Below are 22,107 nucleotides of genomic sequence, written 5' to 3' on the forward strand. Positions count from 1 at the left end.
TTTTGAAAGAAAATATATGTTCCTATAGCTTTGTTTATCATCAAAAAACTAACCTGAGTGAGTCTCTAGTCCAAGACTATTCAAAGCAAAATTCAGATTTGGAAACAGTAGCTGAAACCACTTATGGAGTTCTTTCCCCTGTGGCAAGACGGATGTTCCTACTTCAAATGACAGCTGCAGTTCTTTAAAGAACAAGTGCTACCAAAATACTGATTAACTTATATTTTACAGTTTTGTGTAATTGCAATGCTTCAGGAACATAGACCTTTTTACAGAAAATCTTAGTTTCTTGATCAGTATACTTGACTGTATTTTATTTAAGTTAGTGAATCTGAAGTACTGTTAATTTTCTTTGTTAAGCAAACAAAACCCTGAAGAATGGCCAAGAGACATTTTACAAGGAAGGGACCTAAAAGAGGATGCAGAAGAAGCTGTGGGAAATGGCAGCAAAGATGTTAATTTATGCAATGTCTACAAGCATAAATACTCCTGCTACACAATGCCAAAATTAAAGAACAGAATAAAATATATTTTAGAAAAATGGCACAATGTCTTTAATCCACAGCAATGATCCAAGGGCAATTTCCAACATAGAATTACCTACAACTATATTGCATTCTATGATATGTTCCAGACATTTTTCTTCAGGCACTATGCAATCAGTACATCAGGAGAAGTGACACCACAGTTGGGGGTGCTCTGCTATTACAAACCAGTTAGCAGAACTTGGTACAAAAGCAGTTACCCAGAGTGACAGGAGCAAGTGTAAGGACTTTTTCATTTATGTTTAAATTGGATTTATCTATAGAAGGCATGTTTTATCCATAAAGGAACACTTTAAAATTAATTATACTTTTTCAGATGCAATGAAAAATATCTTATCAAAACTTGCTATCTAAGTCTTAACAGAAAGTGTGGAAGATATAGACCCAGCAAAATTTATCCTGTGGAGGGGGACACCCACACTGAGATTAGCTAGTGTATAGGGATGTGTGTGCCCTATTAAAGTTTCACCTTTTTTCCACTATGAAAAAGGTTTTCTTCTATAGTTCCAAGGATTTTGTCTGTGTGTGTGTGTGTGTGTGTGCGTGTGCGCATCTAGGTCTGTCTGAAGGGTTGTTTAATGACCAATTGCATTTCCAGCAGATATTTTCAATGAATGGTGGAGTTCATTTGTACATCGACCCAATAAAATTATAGCTCTGAATCATTTTTTTAAAAAACATTTCATTGTCTGCACTGTTACGTGATTGTTCCTGAATTTTAAGAAAGTAGCTTCAAATATATTCATGATAAAATGCAAATACTGGTAGAAAATACAAGATTAACGGTTTTATTCAACATACACGAACATTCCCTACACAAGGAGGCATATTTATTTATTTATTTATTTGCCCTATTTATATCCCATCTTTCTCTACCCCAAAGGAGACTCAAGGCGGCTTTACATATAGGCAACTATTCAATGTCTCTGGACAATATACAGTTATAATCCATATTAAAATTTAAAATTAATGCATATTAAAACATATAAAAATATTGCATTCACTATTAAAATCACATCCACAATCATAATCCAGGGCCATTCCAACAATTATTGCACATATTCTGTAGCTGTTATTGCATATAGTTATCCAAAGGCTTGATCCCAAAGCCATATGCACATAAGCGTAACTCTTGAGAATTACTATTTTGTCATAAAAGTCAGAATGTCTAATGGCCATCCAGACCATGCTGGTTGATAAGATTATGGGAGCTCTGCAGCAAAAGAATGACCTTTTCAATGTCTGCACTTAAGCTTTTGTTGTATAATATTGGCTCACAAATACAATGCGCATCTATTGGAACTAGGCACAACTTAACTTTACTAAGAGAAAAATAAGACTCTATTGTTTTATTCTAAAGAATTACCTTCGTGCACTGTTATCCCACAATTATCACACTGGATTATTTCATCAGCATCTTCACTGTTATCTCCAAGACAAACACAGCAAATCATAATATGGTCCATTTTCTGAGCACTCCAGGTATGAGATTTTTCAAGAATCAGAGAGTCCTACAATGGAAAAAGAAAGAAACAAAGAAAGAAACAAAGAAAAGGTACTAGTTATACTGGAAAAAATGTTATAATGATTGTTCCCCAGACCTTTTGCTTTTGTATTCCTATTCTCATAATATCTGAACAGAGTACATAGACAAAAGTTAGACTTATTTTATCTACTTGGAAAACATTCTTCAGCCTTGGTGCCTCTTCTCACACCTTCTCTATGTACCAATACTTTCTCTCGTTTTTAATTTAGGGTGAAGAATGTATAATCAGTCAGATACTTTGCACTATCACTACTGAACTCATTTCTTGGATATGAAGTCTAAAACATCTAGAAGGCTAAAAGTACTCCAACAATTTTAATGGCTATATGCCCTGTAGGCAATATACCTTATTCAGGATCTCAATTATGATGTAAAACAAGTAACCCTAATGCCATTAAACATTCTTCTGAAGTAGATATAAATGTATAACATTTGCATTCATTACGTATTTCTCAATTTCTTTGCCACCATTCAAGACTCATATAGCTCACTGGCTAATTCTAGGTGTCCCTAGATCTTAACCCAAATTACTTTAGTGATTTTATCATACCATTTATTTTCTAAGAAACAAGACACAGTAAAATGTAATTAACATTCATTTTATCATATACTTCTTACAAAGAATAAATATAATTAACGCAACTATTCACACAAATAAAAAACCAAGATGTTTTAGTAACCAGCCTCCACTTTTCTTATGATATACATTTTAATGGCCAAAGTAAGCCTGCCCGGCATGAGGCAGGCTTACTTTTATACCATTGTCTTCCTGTTCATGGATGTTCAGTTAGGGATTCTGACACAGCAGTGGCTTTTTACTTTTTCTGCTGTAAGCAGGCACACATAATTGCCAAATGAAATCCTAGGGCAGAGTCCCATTTTTTCCTAGATCAACCTTTATTATTCTATTTATCAGAGACATTTATTTCAAGTGATATATTCTACATAGCACAAATTTGGGCTACACTCCTATTTATGGAGAGGTGAGAAATATGTATCTGCAACAACATCGTCAGTAGTGAGGAATATTAGGAAATGGAATCTCACCACATCTGGAGGGACAACAATTTCCACCTAGGTATATACAGTTAACATGGGAGTGGTCTTCATTTTAACCCAAATTTATTCCTGGACATCCATGAACAGGAAGACAATGGTATAAAAGTAAGCCTGCCTCATGCCGGGCAGGCTTACTTTGGCCATTAAACGTACAGGTTAATGTCACAAATCAATAAACGTTCTTAAGAAATTGTGACTAAGACCTATTTAACTGTGCGACAACAATGATTTATAACTACATCTAACTATTTCTAGCTTATCATACAAACACAAATACAGTAGATTCTCAGCTAACCAGCGAACAAGCAACCAATGTTCTTGAGGAACTGTACAACTGTATTACATTAAATTGGGGGGGGGGGTTGGGGGTTGGCTTAATTTACTTTTAATATTAACACCAAGTTTATGGTATGGTATGGTATAGTATGGATTATGGTAAGGCATATTTTTACTAGGAACTTTCAAGTAACCAGGAACATGCCTTCACAATATTACTGACATGCTACAGAAAACTTCATAAAGAAAGACACTCTGAAAAAATTAGGGCCTCATTTCTACAACTGATTAGGTGGGGCTACTCGAGCTGGGACTGGCAATTCAATATAGGCCTGAAATATTAGTTCACCAAACATGGTATGGTATAATATTATTTTAGAGAAAATTAGCTGCAAAAGAGCCTTTGAAATGGCAATGTGTTAGCTACAGCAAGGATAAGCAATTGCATGTGGGGCAGAGGCCAGTTTCTTCCCTTTAGGTCTCCTGCTGCATGCAATTCATAGAATCAGAGTTGGAAGAGGCCTCAAGGGCCATCCAGTCCACCCCCCTGCCAAGAAGCAGGAAAATTGAATTCAAAGCACCCTGACAGTGCTTCCAGGTTCATTCAAATTCTTCGCAAAATACAGACAAAAAGTGACATGTCATAACCTATTGCCATTTAAAGGACTCAAACAAAAGCAGAAGAATTTGATGGTGCTAAAGGTTATGGCAGGCCTTCTATATGCAACTGGGCATGGTCTTGTGCATTTATGGGTTTTGTGCCATAACCCCAATCTGCATGTGATTTTCAGACAGAAAAAAACCCCAAAATAATACTTGTAAAAATGGGATAGCTTTGGGAGATTGGGGCCACAATAGTGGGGCACAGAGACTGCATACATCCAATAATTTTCCTAGCCCTGCTATATAGTAATTAAATATTCATGAGCACCTCTTTTATTTAGGGCAACTTAAAAACACATAGAATGGGACTTGAAAGTATTCAGTGACAACCCCAAAAAGTATGTGTGCATACGTGCGCGCCTCTGTATAAAGCCAATGGGACTTGAAAGTATTCAGTGACAACCCCAAAAAGTATGTGTGCATATGTGCGTGCCTCTGTATAAAGCCATTTGAGAGTGGGGCTCTTCACTAGCCGGGTATTTTGTTTTTGTTTAATTTTTACTGCTCCCATTAATGTAAAGGAAGATATATGTTCATTTGTGAAACCAGATGTTAGCTTAGAAGCTAGCATGAGAAGCTGAAGCAAAATCTTCAAAGGAAAATCTTCTGGACCCCAATTTTAGACCTGCATTTTTGCATGCAAACATATAGTATCTCTGGATTGTAGCCATAATATTTGCCTATCAACTCGGAAGGAAACTTTGTAAGATTCAAACTATTAATATCTGTAAAAGATTATGTGAGACTTTGCTTGAAGGGTAGCCTAAAGGCAAAGAAACATGAAAAAAAATGTGCAGATGAAACATCAAAGGATTCAATTGTAATAGAGTCCTTCACATCATGCACAATCAGGTTATAAAGCACATTAGCTATGCACTGTATATTCCAGGACTGTCACCAATGACTACATTCCAGAGCAGGCCTGAGCAGACATTTGAAATTAAGTCTTAGTAATCTAAGTGGGGGCACTATACTTTTCAGTCTGCAAGCACTACTTTCATAAATGTACTGTACTGGAAGTGAGCACCGCACTCTGATCTGAATGCTAGCATTGAGATGCATACAGAAATATTACGGTATCTGAAATACTTCCATTTTATTGCAGTGAAAATCAGATACTGTACTTAAATACTGTAAATGAAACAATATTAAGAATATTTTGAAGAAAATTATTCTATTTGATTAAGGCAGGGCTTTTTGATGAAGGAATTCAATATGTTGGACTACACTATTAGGAAGCTCAGTTCTAGTACAGGAGTGTAATGGCTTCGATCGAAGACTGTGTCCTGTCCCACATTTTAAATACTGATGGTATTTTATATTTCAAGCAGACACATATTTTACATTTGTTTTTTAAAAAAACACAAACATCTGAAATATGAAAGTAAGCACTATGTGTTACTTTACTATCTGTTATGAAATTGATTCTGCACATTGAAGGAAGCAATTTAACTTTAAGCTTTTTATGAATCAATTACAAAAGAACTTCTTCTCTTAGTTCGGAAAAATCAACCATTCCAGTTCCAATCTTAAAATTGACCAAGCTAGTATACCACATTGAGTCACTACATGTAAAAGATATTCCAGATTTTTTTCCTATGCATTAAAAAGTTGCTGCAACAAACCACCATTATTCAGTGTAAGGATTATATCACTAAAACATCAACATTATTCAAGTTAATTCACAACTTTAAAGCATCTATATAATTACATTCTTGTGTTTTAAGACACACAAGAAATCTACACATCCTAATTGATCCTGCATCTCTTTAGCAATTTTTGAAACAACTGAGAATGTACTCTTTTCAGTACCAGACAGTCATAGCCTACAAAACCATGTTCCCTTACCTTTAAAGCATTTTTATGTTTTCTCTGCACCTTCCTAAATATAATCCTGTTTTGTGTTCAGTGTAATGCAGGCTCTTACCAAGTTAATTTCTTGCAAAAGTTTGCATTATGATCCAAAGTCCAAATCCAAAATTCATTGAAGCCAGTGGAAGATTCCCACTGGTCTTCAATGAGTGCTGGATTCAGGCAAAAAGCTGATGCAAATTTATCATAATGAGGATTCAGCACAACTCTGTAGCTCATTAATGCAATTACTGTCCAGTAACTCTGCCTAGCTTTAGGGAACAATTTCAAAACAATCACACTGCAGAGTATTTCCCATTTTTCATCAGAGGTATTAGAGAAAGTTGGCTATTCTACCTCATTGCTCTTGCTTTGTGAAAGGGCCAAGCTATCATTTGTCAGCTCCTCATCGTCAGCACTATTTCTGCTAAGAGCTTTGGCTTTTTTCTTCTTGGATCCACCATCACTAGCAGCACTGCTGTTATCGTCGTCGTCGTCATCATCATCATTGCCTTCCTCTTCGTTGTCATCCTCATCACTTCCACTCCCATCATCTTCATCATCCTCATTGTCACCATCACTGCCCTCTCTTTGTAATGTGTTTTTCCCCTTCTTCTTCCCAGCAGTTGGACGCCAGTCATTGTCATCTTCACTGTCATAATCATCTATTTCATTTAACTCTTCCATTGATACAAAATCCAACAGAGGCCGGTTTCTTCGCAAGTTCCACTTTTTGGGTTCATTTGTTTGCTCATCGATGCCAGTATCAGTTTCAGATGGCTTCTCTCTCTCTTTTTCTTTCTCCTTTTTCTTTCCCAATTTTTCTTCTCCTTCTACATCTTCCTCTTCCTCTTCTTCCTTTTTTTCTGTTTTAATCACCTCTTTTTCTGTTATTGGCAGCTCTCCCCCACCTGAGCTTTTGGCCTGTTCTTCTTCTGTTTTTTCTTCCTCTTCTGCCAGCTCTTCCTCCAGGATATGTTCTTCTGATTCACTACAGGAGCCTTCTCCGCTATCCTTAGATCCATCTTCACTGCCATGTCCAGTGCCTTCAGAATCTGTTGAGCATATGAAAATTTAAAAAAGGCGTTCCAAAGCAAAATGAACCAAAAAAATGAATTTTAAAAGACTTGGGGAAACTAAATTAGCTAAATTAAGTATTCTTCCCTAAATAGCCTATTTTTAATCTGGCCCATTTTTAATAAGTCGTCATAGTTGTTTTAGCATTGTCGGCCTACTGATGAAGAATGTTTTGTTATGCAGCATAATTTCTGTCTCTATCACAATTAATAATATGAACAAAAAAAACCCAATATTTTACATATACTATCCATTATCTAAACGACTCTAGTGAAATATGCCACACTATAATAACCAGCAAATTAAAAACATACACAATATAAATCAGTGTTATATCATTGAGACCTACACCACAAGCAGTTATTTCCAAGAAAATTGAATTCTGATAGGAGTCTAAAACTTAGATGGTTTTTAAAAGACATAGGAGTCTAAAACTTAGATGGTTTTTAAAAGAAGTATTTTTCCAGCCTAAAATGCTAATGTTTTATACAAAAACAAAAATGAAGGCATTTCAAGTTGAAAACAAACTGCTTTTATGAATGCAAAATACATTCAAAGCAAACTACTACTCTGAGACAATCCTTGCACTACCATTTTAGACATAACAATGAAACTCTTATCCTGATTCTACATTTTACCTTCATGAAATACCAGTTTTGGAATTTATGCTATTTACCTGACATTAGTGTGCTTATTCCACAGTGCATTGATATCAAAATTCATTGCTGACAGTCTTATTTTGCATTATCATTCAAAATATGTACCTTATAATACAAAACTATTGTTACAAGTATCTACATACTTAAAAAAAACCATTGGTATTTTCCCCCAACTGTTTCATTTCGCTCAGGAGAATAAATATGACATGACTACATCAACTGTAAAGCCTGTATTTTTAGTCAATACATATGTTCAATTCTATTTTACCGTTCTATATACAGTGCCCTTGGCATTCACCAACAAAAAAAGAATAAAACCAGTAGAAGAGTCACTATTGCAATACTCTTTTTTCTGTGCCATATTTTAGTTTTCACGTTTGAACAAAATTATCAATAGCATAAGTGAAGCATTGACAAATTTCAAATAATGCCAAAGTACTGAACTTTCGATTGGCACTGTGGCAACATACTTTTCTTCACTAAAACATCTTGGTTTTTTATTTGTGTGAAAAGTTGAACATACGACTAATACTTATTTCCTAAAGCTTGTTTTTGCTGTAGTCATGAATACCATTTCAGGATCAGTGTGAAATACGAAGTTTTTCACACGACTGTATTCAATGGGATGCTGATTCACGTTACATGAAGAAATTCTACTTTTAATCACAATAATTTTAATGTAATTACAATAATATTAATCACAATAATCACAATTTGAACAATCTTGCAGGTACAACAGAAAAAACAAAACACTAGTAATGAAAAATATATTATGCACAAAGGTCAAATGGTGTTAGAGTGTGCACAGAGAACTTAAAAGAAAAATACCCACTTGACACTATACCTTTAAAAAATTCCATCTGTAGCAATAAGACAGGAGATAAACTAATTTTATACTACCACTTAATTGAAACAAAAAAGTTTGAAGCTGCTTATTACAGAAGGATTTTTAAGAGATTTATCGTTCTGTTTTATAGTAACGTATTAAGAATATTAAAAGAATAACTTGCTTTTGCAATTTTTTTTTGTTTTAAATACTGAAAAAATAAAATAGCTAAAATCTGGCGAAAAGGCCTTTTTCAAACTATAATCTACTACTACTATATTATTTTATTTATTTATACCCCGCTTTATCTTTCCCACGGGAGACTCAAAGCGGTTTAACATAAATGCATTTGCATACAATTTAAAATATAAAAATATACAAACATTAAAGCAGAATTAAATATAAAACAGTTTTAAAATTTCATAATTAAAAACCATTAAAACATATTCAAAGTTTTAAAAACCACAGCACCACTGAATTGATCTTTAAAACCTTTATCTTTAAAAGTCTGTCTGAATAAAAAGGTTTTAGCCTGCCACCAGAAGGACAACAGTGAGGGGGCCATTCTGCCTTTCCTGGCAGGGAGTTCCAAAGTCATGGGGCAGCCAGCAAGAAGGCCTACTTTCTTATTCCCATCAACTGAGACTGAGATGGCAGTGGGACTAAGAAGGGCCTCTCCTGGAGATCTCAGGGCCCAAGCAAGTTTGTACAAGGGGATGCGGTCAGCCAAATAGTCTGGACCTGAACTGTCTAGGGCTTTAAAGTTCATAACCAGCACTTTGAATTGTGTCTGGAAACAGACTGGCAGCCAGTGCAGCTGCTGCAACACAGGGGTTGTCTGATCCCTGTAACCAGCCCCAGTTGGCAGCTTGGCTGCAGCTCTCTGGACCAGCTGAAGTTTCCGAGCACTCTTCAGAGGCAGCCCCATGTAGAGCATATTACAGTAATCCAGACAGGATGAACTAAGGCATGTATCACCATGGCCAGATCTGGCTTCTCAAGGAACAGGCACATTTGCCGCACGAGTTTTAATTGTTCAAAAGCCCCCCTGGCCACTGCCGACACCTGGGCCTCCAGGTTCAGTGCCGAGTCCAGGAGGACCCCTAAGTTTCAGGAGGAGTGTAAACCCATTCAGCATAGGCTGGATCCCTATTCCATGATCTGCCTTCCAACTGATCAGGAGTACCTACATCTTGTCTGGATTAAGTACAATATGTTTGCCCTCATCCAGTCAATTACTGGTGACATGCACTGGTTTAGAGTCAGGACACCTTCCTTGGCATTAGGTGAAAAGTAACAAGGAACCATATTAATTACACCGAAAAGGTTAACATTATATCATTACACAATCACCCCTTCACATTCATTGGGAATTGGTGGTACAGTATGGATGCAAAAGTAGGGGAAAGTTAATTAAAAACACTATTTATGTGTTTACCTAAGAACCCTTCCCTAGAAATCTCTAGATCAGTGCTTCTCAAACACTGCTCCTCCAGATGTTTTGAACTTCAGCTCCCACAATTCCTAACAGCTAGTAAGATGGCTGGGATTTCTTGAAACTGAATTCCAAAACACATGGAGGAGCAGTGTTTAAGAAATACTGCTCAAGATTCTTCAATATGACTCTATAATCAAGATCTGCCAGAAGCTGAAGAAGATCATCTCTGGAGAGGGCCCGCATTCAGTACCAAAGTTCTATAGTCCCATAATCTCAAATCTTCTGGTACCTGCCTATTAAAAGGCCCAGCACATTGTGATTTGCTTGAGTAAAAAAGGACTTTGTCCTGGACTAAAAAGGCAGAAACTTTCTATTGTCCTGGACTTTGATATAGGCAGCCAGCAGAATCACCGGCACTAACTTTGTCTGCTTCTACACTCAGCATGATGTGAGAGAGCCATTCATCTTTTGGGCTTCCTAGCAAATACAGAAAATGGAGAAGAGGGTTTCATGTTGTGCTTAAGCAAACAGAAGCAACATGTAACATTAGCACAGTTTCTACATGCTTCAAAGCAATGTGAAAAGTCACCGGTCCTATCTTAATTTCTCTGGCACACATGCGAAAACTGGAGGAGAGAAGAAGCAGGAACGACATGAAACATCTAATAAGTAAACCAACATTTGTGTACCCTCATTTATTCTGACATTTACTTCAGTTTGACTAAACGACACCCATGCAATGAGACCTATTCACCCAAATAGCCAGTTAGATATTTTGCTTGTGTACGAACAAACGGAAAGCTCTGTACAGCAGATTTCTCTCAATCAAGTCAAGACAAAAAATATAAAAGCCTGGGTTTTAAAAAAGCCCACAAATATTGTAACACAAATGTATTCTAAACTCTATTTAAAGGCATAGTTTATTACTAAACAGTTTTTGAATCAATAAACAAGTAACTTCTTGCCTTTTACTTGTTCATTGACACCCAGAGACTGAGAGGTTGAGAACCACTGCTCTAAATAATACCACCAAACTATATAAACCACACTAGCCAATGCAGATATCATGTTCAGTCTAAACTCAAAATTCTAATAAAATAAAAATCAAGGTTTCATGTCACATAACTAGCAAAACTGCTACAATATTACAAGCTTCAGAATGTTTATTCAACATCTGAAACATTAAAATTCTGAATGTACCTCAACATTCTTATGCAACAAAGTCTCCAAACTTCAATAGCCATCATTTTTGTTTATTAAAATGTTGTTCAAGGGCCAGAATGTAACCAACACTTATTCAAGAGGCTTTGATAGGCTAGCCAAGTTTTTTAAAGGGAAAAAACAAGTACTGATACCAAGCTCTTACCATTAGATTTTTTAATTATTTCAATACATTTTACACTATGGTATTTACCTTTAAAATGCCACGAAGTAAACTACCCTTACACATCTTGATAATCTTTTACCCATTAGTAACTGTTCTCAGCCTCATAAAAAAAGCAAAGGCAACTCCCCTTTGAACATATCAGAAAACCCCTTAATAGGGTTATCTTAAGGTTAACATAAATTGAAAATGATTTGAAGGGACACAATAACAAAGTATATTATATAATATACAATTAGGGTAAAGTGAGAATGATTTAAAATGTTTAACTGGGAAACTGCAAAAAGGAAGAGTAATCTTCACAGTTGCTTGTAGTATAAATTTTGATATGATCAATCATTTTTTTTCTCTGTACTTGTATATTTATAATCTTACCCGGGCTAGATGTATACTGTATGTTGTGTTTATATTGTCTGTTTTAATAAGGCCAATTAACTGATCAATAAAATCATTTCGATATGATCAATCACATTATCACCGCAACACTATCTAAACATGCATAAACAATGGCTAAGTACCAAAAGTAGATTTCACTCAACAACAGATATGGGTTATCAGAGAGATAAGCATCTGATAGCAGTAAAGTACTATTTAAGTAGCCATACATCTAACCGTTTATTTGAAACCAGGTGAACAGTTGTTAAGTGATAATATAAGGATGACCTAGCACTCCGCCTCATATTGTTTCCAACTAATTGCAGAAGAGATCTCTAATGACAATTTGAAATAGTAAAGACAAACAAGCTGAAAGTTAATTCGGATAAAGTATCAATCCTGTCAGGGGAAAACTTTCCAGTTTAGATGGAGGTTTGAAAGTAGCAATTGATAAGATCAATGTTCATTGTAAATAGAAAACATCACAGCTGGAAGCTTTAGTATATAATATGCCATTGTTTGAGAGTTAGACAGTGAAATCACATATTGCCAATGATGTATCGACCATACTTGTTGACAGGGAGGTCTAACTTAAAGTTCTTGTATATGACCTCCCAGAGACCTCCAGGAACAAAAAAAAACAACAACCTGTAGTTGGGGAAAATGCTTTAAAGTGCTTCAAAATGATCTCTAGGATGTATGGAAGGCATTTCCATCATGTTTGGAGGACTTTTGACCTTCCTTGAAGTCAAGACAATTTTTTCAATAAGTGTCTCAAAATGTCTTCCAAACCTCTTTAAGGGAAAAAGAATGCACCCAAATATAGTGAGAATGCCACCAGTTCCCCCATAGGGTATTTGAGAGCATTTGGAAGCAAATATTTTTATTTCTTTCATGGGAGCTCTGGGGATTGCATCGAGGCCTTCTAGCCTTCCACCATTACACATCCCTGATACACACAATTCTGCAACTTTATCCAGTTTTATTTAGTTGTTAAAATACTTACATCTTGCCTTACTTTAAAAGCTCTCATGGCATAACAATAGTCTCTTTCTCAGGCTACAGAAATAAGTTGATTCATTTAAAATAAATTTATAAGAACATAATGGGGAATCAAACCAATAACCTATATGGATCTGCTGTAACCAAATCTATGGAAAATTTACATGCAGGACTACAGCATCCTCTAACTTGTGGTATTCAGAGGCACACTCACTTCGATATTTAAGTCAAATCATGACCAGCATGACTAGCTTCCAGGCAAGGAACTTCCAAACAAAAAACCAAAAAAAAAAAAAAAAACCAACCCTGACATATTAGTTAGACAATAACATTACAGTTGATAATTTCTCCTATTTTGCCATGAGTTTCCATGTAATTTGGGGACTAACTGTTAGTCCCCGAATTACAAATATCTAACTTACAAACTTATAAATCAATATAGACTCATAGTTAAGAACAGGGTGAGACAACAGTAAGTGAGAGATATCTTTCCCTAGGGAGGGAAATTCACGACTGAAAGACTTATGGGGAAAATGTGTCAATCGTCAATTCTTGTTTCCACAACAAGCCAAATTTTTCAAAATCCAATTATCACAGGGTCGGAAATAAGATGAAATCTGAACAGGGCCACAGACAGCAAAACAAATACCACAGGGGTGTTAGCCCTTCCCTATGCTATCCAATGGATGCATGCATGTATATGCATATAAATACTGGAGTTACACATTAAAAATGTACCTGTTCTGAGTTACATACAAATAGAACTTAAGAACAAACCTACACAACCTATCTTGTTCATAACTTGGGAGCTACCTGTAAATTGTTTTTATGCTAACCAATTAGACAATATGCTCTGTAATCCTCTATAAGGATAAGAGGCTGCTTCTAGGTTATACACTATAAAGAAAGGACTGTCATCTACATTCTGAATAGGATTACTTTAGGTAACTGCACCTATAAATGGAGAATCAAAAAGCTTCTTTAAAGCAGCTTGATGAAAGCAAGCACCACATAACTCAAAGTTGAAGCTATCAGAGAAAAGCACAAATCTACTGTTTCAAATTGTAGCCTCTAGGAATGTACTCCTGTAAAATTAATCCATACGAATACATGCAAAATTTAGAGATGCAAATCACGTTGGTTCTGATGTGCAGTAAGCACCAATGCATACTGAGTAATTATGCTATGTATCCTTGCAAACTTGTAAAAGAGCTTCTTAAGGCAGTTCTACACTGCCATATAATGCAGTGTAGAGTCACATCAGCCTGCATGCGTCCATACAACACACACAGGCTGATGTGAGTTGACCTTAATGCAGCTGCACCCTGGGTTAAGAAAACACAGGGGAACATTTGGATTTCCTCCAGGATCCAGCATTACCTGTTTTGGGGAAGTGGTGACAGTAATCCCAGATCCCTATGTGGAATCCAGGATCCTGTCCCCACAGTCATCACATGCTCTGTGAGCTCGAGTAGCCTGGGGAGATGAGTTGGCTGTTCCTCCTATCCCCACCCTCTACCAACACCCCAATTAGCCCCCAAATGAGCCTCAGGCTATTTTACTTCCTGGTTCATCTCCACGTCTACCCCATTGCCAGTTGTGATGAAACTAGCTTCAGCATGGCTGGGCTGTGGGGCAACTGCCCTACCTCTAATATAATTGACTGCAACCCTGTCATAACTGCAGCTCCACATCAGTAGGAGTAGGACGCATACCAGTAGGAGTTGCATTATATGGCAGAGTAGAAACATCCTTAGAGCCATTACTATTTGGCATCTGTAAAGTAATATAGCAAGTCATATAGGATTTCAACATTAATTTCCTGAAAAAATGCATTATTGTTTTAACTTATTTACTGAATTATTTTGGGCAATGAACAGCCTATGAATTAGAGGTAATTATTTCTTCATAACAAGGATTCCCAAGATTTTAAACAGATTTAATTCTGCTTCCATTATACAAAACAAAATTCTATATGGTTTGCAACTACTCTTACATGTTGAACATCAAAAAGTGATCACAACATATATTGCAATGATACGTAACTTGGTTCTATGTTAACACAATAAAACATTAAACCTCATATACAACCTATTTATTCTGACTTGAAAATAGCTACAAGCATGCTATAATAAGCCTATAAACTATTAAATCAGCCCAGACTCACGGTAGGAAATATTTAAAAGCTTTTACTTTCAATAAAACTATTCAAATATGCTACTCTAAATGCACTGTTATCTTCACAATGAAAATCACAAAACGTTTAAATTCAGGATATGCATATTCTATGCAAAACACGGTCTTTAAAAAAGTGCATATACAGTATGACTACATATGCACAGGGAATATATTCTTAAATGTACTGTGGAAACAGGAAACCATGGATAATAGTGAATCCTCCTGAAATGAATGACTTCCCCTAGACGTTACCATAGAGTAACCTGAAGAACCTTGGAAATTCCTAGATGTACATTCTTTAGGAATTTGCTAGCTCCTCCAGGATGATTCTATGGTAACTTCTGATGGAATCATACGATGAATCAACTGGAGGACTTAGAAAATTCCTTGAGAAGACATATTTTGTTGGATGTGGATAGGTGAAACCGCAATCATTGTAATTTTCCAAAATGTTGTTTTGCAAGTGTGCCACTTTTTACCCTGCCAAAAATACATGATTTGAAAAATTGCTTCCATGTATAGTGGAATGTCCAATCCTTGCATAGGTAATCCATGTCCAAAGCTGCCCTTAGGCATGCTTAAAGCACCTCTATGTAAATCAATAGGTTAGTAATGAGTAACTTAAGTGCCACTTATTTCAATGGGTCTGTTCTAACTGTGTCTAAGTCAGGATACAACCCATAGCCATATTGCATATTATAAGATAACAGAAGTATCAAGAAAAGAGAACATAACTACAAAACTTGTTGCAAGGCTGAACGATTTCATACGCAAGAACTCACCGACATCTTAACTGGATTTTGGTCCTGTTTAGTCAGAATCCCATATCACTCGGCCCTCAACTTAGTGCAGAATAACCACACACAAAGGTCTATGTCTCATCCTAGTCTTTAAATTACTATTCTATTAAAACTTGCTGTGATTTTCTACAGGCATCTGGTTGGCCACTATGTAAATACAATGCTCAACAGGTTGGCCTTTGGTATGAATCAACACAATTATTTTTGAATTCCTATGTGCTGGGGACATTTCATATTCTTGTTTTCATCAGCAGTTTATAGAATTATATTGTAGATATCTTTGATAGATTAGCAAAGCATCAATAACTACAAAGTTAGAGTGAGACTAAAAACTTGGGGGCAGAGAGAAAGAGAGAGAGATGGAGAGTGAGAGAGAAGAGGGAGAATCAACTAGACCAGTGGTTCTCAAACCTATGGGTCCCCAGATGTTTTGGCCTTCAACTCCCAGAAATCCAAACAGCTGGTGAACTAACTGGGATTTCTCAGAGTTGTAGGCCAAAACACCTGGAGACCCACGGGTTGAAAACCACTGAACTAGAACAGTACAAACTATATCTGGACACTAGAAGAGAGAAAGAAAAGCAGTTAACAGAAGGCTGGAAGGAAAACAGAAAACTGGCTAGCAGGGAAGCAGTGCTATTATGTAGCTATGATAGTTGTTGATCAAATTGATTCTGGAATTTTTGATTTTAGATATGAGAAGATACAGTAAATATTTGGCTGAAATAATTTATACTTGAAGGCATGGTCAAAAGAGTGAGCCTAGGTAGGCACATGGTGAATTAATGCAGTTTGAAACTAATTTGACTGTCATGACTTAATGCTAAAGAATCTTGAGAGTTGTAGGTTGGTGAGGCACCAGCATTCTTTGGCAAATGTTAGAGAACTTGTAAAACGACAACTCTCAAGATTCTATAGCATTGATCACGTTAATTCTGCAATGTAGATGCATCCACAGAGAGGTGGGTAATCTGGTAGAAAGAGAAAGGGAGGGACAAGCTGAAAGACGACAACATATGCCTAAGATTTCTGGGGGACTACCACATCCTAGATCCCCAATTCGCTCAAGGCTTTCTAGCTCTCAAAATCTTACAAAACCTCCAATTTTATTTTTCATTTTCTTGTATTTCCTCAGCAGTTACTGGGCAATGTCTGATGGGGAAACGATTGTGCAGTTCACTTGAGCTCTTGTCCTTTTAACCAATAAGGAACCAAAACCTAAAAACATCCAACATTTAAAGTAAACACAAGTGAAGTTTAAAAACAAACAGGGATGGGGAAACCAACTAAAATTGTAAAACATTTACCTGAAGCATCTCCAACCTTGAAGTCACTGTCATCTGAACTGTCATAATCTAGAGCTTCCAGCAGGGAAGCTGCCAAGGGCTTCACTTGTCGCCTTTTCGAGCTACGATCCACTGTGAAAAAGAACACAGGGAGGGGGAAAGAGAGAAAGAAAAAGAGAAAAAGGAATGTTTCTTTTTCTGATACTAACAGGATATTAGGATGAGCGTTGGGGGGTGGGGGGGAGAGATCACTGGACTTTTCAAAGGAAAAATGGTACGACCATTGGGTTCACTTTAATTTACCTAAACAGTGTGGTGGGTGGTGGGCATTCCTTTCAGTGGGCTCAGACTAGGAGGGAGTAGGACCACGTTTGTACCGCAGTACAAAGTTATAGGGTGTGTTGTCGAAGTCTTTCATGGCCAGAATTACTGGGTTGCTGTAAGTTTTTCAGGCTGTATGGCCATAGTCAGCTCCACTGGTTGCCGGTCCACTTCTGAACACAATTCAAAGTGCTGGTTTTGATCTATAAAACCCTATACCGTTCTTGTCAGAACATATCTCCCTCTACGATCCCCCTTGGAGTTAACGATCCCACCACCCTCGCAAGTGCGGTTGGCAGAGACGAGGGACAGGACCTTCTCAGTAGTGCCCCCCCCCCAAAACTATGGAACACACTCCCCAGCAAAATTAGGGTGACTCCCTCACTCCTCTCCTTTAGAAAAAAGGTCAAAACATGGCTTTGGGGCCAAGCATTTGGGCAACTGACTGAGTAGTAAAAACTGACGGATGAGCATTAACCATGAATAGACATCAAACTGGAAATCTGGACTTTGATTTGGATTTGGGCTTGGAACTGCTTTAATGTTTCAATTTTTAACATTTTATTTTTAATATTTTAATGTATATTTGTAATCCTGTTGTTCTCCTGATTGTCAAATTGTTTTGTAATGTGATTGATGTTATTGTTGGCATCTAATGGCTGCCATTTGTAAGCCGCCTGAGTCCCCCCTCGGGGGTTGAGAAGGGCGGGATAGAAATGTTTGAAATAAATAAATAATGTTCCAGAAGCATTCTCTCCTGACGCTTCATCCATATCTATGGCAGGCATCGTCAGAGTTGTGAGGTTTGTTGGAAATTAGGCAACTGGGTTTTTTATATTTGTGGAATGTTCAGGGTGGGAGAAAGAATTCTTGTCTGCCTGAGGCAAGTGTGAATGTTGAAACTGGCCAGCTTGATTAGCATTACACAGCCTTGCAGTTTCAAAGCCTGGCTGCTTCCTGCCTAGGGGAATCCTTTATTGGGAGGTGTTAACTGGCCCTGATTGTTTCTTGTCTGTAATTTCCCTGTCTTCTGAGTGTTGTTCTTTATTTACTGTGCAGATTTTAGGATTTTTAAAATATTGGTACCCACCCTGAACATTTCAGATATACTGTATAAACCCCAGTTGACTAGTTTCCAACAGACCTCACAACTTCTGAGGGCGCTTGCCGTAGAGGTGAGTGAAAAGGCAGGAGAGAATGCTTCTGGAACATGGCCGTACAGCCCAGAAAACTCACAGCATCCCAAAGGTATAGCAGTTTGACACATTAACCACCATAGTTCTATGCTGTAGAAGTCTGGATTGTGTAGTTTTGTGAAATATAGAATCATAGAGTTGGAAGAGAACCCCCCCCCCCCCCCCAAGGGCCACCCAATCCAACCTCCTGCCATGCGGGAAAATAATAATAGCAATAATAAATCTTTATTTACATGCCACTTTTCTCCCAAAATGGAGACCCAAAGTGGCTTCCAACATGTTAAAAACACAATACAATATATAGGCATAAACCACATTGTTACTCTTGACTAGAGTGGAATCATAAAATCATTGAAAAATAAAGTTGGAAGAGACCACATGGGCCATTTAGTCCAACCTCCAGCCATCAGGAAAATACAATCAAAGTACTCAGGACTGATGACCACCCAGCCTCCAGAGGAGACACCACCACACTATGAGGAACTCTGGGGCAGTATATATATATATATATATATATATATATATATATATATAAAACTTTTTTAAAAAATCATAAAACTAACAATGAATCATAATACAAACCTTGAGATTCTATAAATCAGTGTAGATGACTATTTACAGTTTTTGTAACTAAGTTACAGATTCCGTTTGTACTTCCCTTTTCAGTATAGATCATTAGTTTCCCGTATTTTTTGCCCCAATTTTGCCCTATTATTTCATAGAACCAAGAAGCAGGAAAAGCACATTCAAAGCACCCCCGACAGATGGCCATCCAGCCTCTGTTTAAAAGCCGCCAAAGAAGGCGCCTCCACATTCTGGGGCTGAGAGTTCCACTGCTGAACAGCTCTCAAAGTCAGGAAGTTCTTCCTAATGTTCAGGGGGGGGGGGATCTCATTTCCTGTAGTTTGAAGCCATTCTTCCACGTCCTAGTCTCCAGGGCAGCGGAAAGCAAGCTTGCTCCCTCCTCCCTATGACCTCCCCTCACATATTTATCCATGGCTATCATGTCTCCTCTCAGCCTTCTCTTCTTCAGGCTAAACATGCCCATCTCTTTAAGCCACTCCTCATGGGACTTGTTCTCCAGACCCATTTTAGTCGTCCTCCTCTGGACACATTCCAGCTTGTCAACATCTCCCTTTAATTGCAGTGTCCAGAACTGAATACAGTATTCCAAGTGTGGTCTGACCAAGGCAGAATACTTCCCTGGATCTAGACCCACTCCGGGGCTGAGAGTTCCACTACTGAACAGCTCTCAGTTAGAAAGTTCTTCCTGATGTTCAGGTGTAATCTCCTTTCCTGTAGTTTGAAGTCATTGTTCCGCATCCTAGTCTCCAGGGCAGCAAAAAGCAAGCTTGCTCCCTCCTCCCTATGACTTCCCCTCACATCTTGATACATGGCCCTCATCACGTCCCCTCTCAGCTTTCTCTTCTGAAGGCTAAACATGCCCAGCTCTTTAAGCTGCTCCTCATGGGACTTGTTCTTCAGACTCTTTATCATTTTAGTCGCCCTCCTCTGGACGCATTCCAGCTTGTCAACATCTCCCTTCAATTGTGGTGCCCAGAATTGAACACAGTATTCCAAGTGTGGTCTGACCAAGGCAGAATACTTCCCTGGATCTAGACCAGTGGTTCTCAACCTGGGGTCCCCAGATGTTTTTGCCCTACAATTCCCAGAAATCCCAACAGCTGGTAAACTGGCTGGGATTTCTGGGAGTTGTAGGCCAAAAACATCTAGGGACCCCAGCTAGAGAACCACTGATGTAGACACACTCCGGGGCAGAGAGTACCACTACTGAACAGCTCTTACTTAGGAAGTTCTTCCTGATGTTCAGGTGGAATCTCCTTTCCTGTAGTTTGAAGTCATTGTTCCGCATCCTAGTCTCCAGGGCAGCAAAAAGCAAGCTTGCTCCCTCCTCCCTATGACTTCCCCTCACATCTTGATACATGGCTCTCATCATGTCTCCTCTCAGCCTTCTCTTCTGCAGGCTAACCATGCCTAGCTCTTTAAGCCGCTCCTCATGGGACTTGCTCTCCAGACCCTTGATCGTTTTAGTTGCCCTCCTCTGGACACATTCCAGCTTGTCAACGTCTCCCTTTAAATGTGGTGCCCAGAATTGAACACAGTATTCTAAGTGTGGTCTGACCATGGCAGAATATTTCCCTGGATCTAGATACACTCTGGGGCAGAGAGTTCCACTACTGAACAGCTCTCAGTTAGAAAGTTCTTCCTGATGTTCAGGTGGAATCTCCTTTCCTGTAGTTTGGAGTCATTGTTCCACATCCTAGTCTCCAGGGCAGCAAAAAGCAAGCTTGCTCCCTCCTCCCTATTACTTCCCCTCACATATTTATCCATGGCTCTCATGATGTCTCCTCTCAGGCTTCTCTTCTGCAGGCTAAACATGCCCAGCTCTTTAAGCCACTCCTCATAGGGCTTGTTCTCCAGACCCTCTATTACTTATATTTCCTCTATTGCTTCTCTGACTGTGTTGCAATATTTTTGGATTTCAATGCAATCCCATCACATAGGATGCTCTTACCATCAGGAGGCTCTTGCTAATGTTTAGGGAGGAATCTCTTTCCCTGCAATTTGAATCCTCCCTTTCAAATATCGAAACATGGCTCTGGTGTCCCTCTCAGCCTCCTTTTCTCCAAGCTAAGCATACCCAGCTCCCTCATAAGGCCTCTACCCCTTCTGCTAGAGATCTCTGGTGCCTCAACAAACTACAAATCCCAGGGTTTTGTAGAATGGAGCTGTGAAAGTGGTACCATAATGCTGCAGTATGGGTGGTCTTGGAGGCCTCTGGTTTGCACCGAAAATAGAAACACGGAGGAGGCCACAGACCCGAGGAAAACGGGGGAGGTTCTCTCGGGAGCCTTGCTGGACTTACTCACTGGAGTCGAGCAGCCGCTGCCGGGCATGGAGGAGAAGGCCGCCTGTTGCCCGGCAGGGCGCTCCGCTTCGAGCGGCAAGAGGGAGGCCGCGGCGTCCCGTTAGGCCGGCTCCGTAACCCAGACAATAGCCGGAGACCCGCTCCGGATGCACTTCCCTCCTCCCAAAAGGCAGGACCGGAAGTCTCCCCTCAGCGCCGCCTCAGGAACCTGCGCCGGGGTTGCTGCTCCGCCACGCATGCGCAGTGGGTGAAAGCGAAGGCTGGTCTTCGCCAGTGCTTTCGCTGAGAAAAGGTAGCCTCATCTTTCTTTCCTCTGTGAGCGGGAAGCGCGTGAACTGGCCTCCCGGTAAGCAGTGAGTCCTATTGGACTTCAACTCCCAGAAACCCTCACCAGCTTGTTTCATGGCCAGGAATCCTGGGAATTGAAGTCCAAAACTCCCGGAAGACCAAAGAAAGGGAGTGGCTGCTTTTAAAGGTGCAGTTCTACACTCTAGAGCAGGCATGGGCAAACTTGGGCCCTCCAGGTGTTTTGGAGTTCAACTCCCACCATTCCTAACAGCCTCAAGCCCTTTCCTTTCCCCCTCAGCCGCTTAAGCAGTTCGACACCACTTTTATTGCCATAGCCCAGTGCTATAGGATGATGGGATTTGTAGTTTGGAGACCCATGACTCATTGGTAGAGTATCCTATTAAGCACTGAGTGTTAAAGGGGTTCCAAACTACAGTGGAGATGCAC

At 38.7% G+C, this 22,107-nt stretch overlaps 1 protein-coding gene across 7 annotated transcripts in view; it reads right to left on the minus strand.

Annotated features, from left to right (window-relative positions):
• Positions 1–21,554, minus strand: part of PHF14 (PHD finger protein 14) — a 147,705-nt gene extending 126,151 nt beyond the window's left edge. For 5 of the 7 annotated variants that reach the window (XM_067470285.1, XM_067470283.1, XM_067470284.1 and 2 more), the window contains exons 1-4: positions 20,289–20,643; positions 16,987–17,097; positions 6,298–6,995; positions 1,912–2,056 (exon numbers count right to left, since the gene is read on the minus strand). In XM_067470285.1, coding sequence (XP_067326386.1) covers positions 1,912–2,056; positions 6,298–6,995; positions 16,987–17,097; positions 20,289–20,628 — 1,294 coding nt within the window. In that variant the 5' untranslated portion in view covers positions 20,629–20,643. Of the gene's footprint in view, positions 1–1,911; positions 2,057–6,297; positions 6,996–16,986; positions 17,098–20,288; positions 20,644–21,369 lie in introns of those variants that run through there. The other 2 variants (XM_060782186.2, XM_060782185.2) reach the window with 2 other exon arrangements.
• Between the last annotated feature and the right edge of the window lie 553 nt (positions 21,555–22,107).

The sequence above is a fragment of the Anolis sagrei genome, chromosome 6 (genome assembly GCF_037176765.1).
Source record: "Anolis sagrei isolate rAnoSag1 chromosome 6, rAnoSag1.mat, whole genome shotgun sequence".
NCBI lineage: Eukaryota > Metazoa > Chordata > Lepidosauria > Squamata > Dactyloidae > Anolis > Anolis sagrei.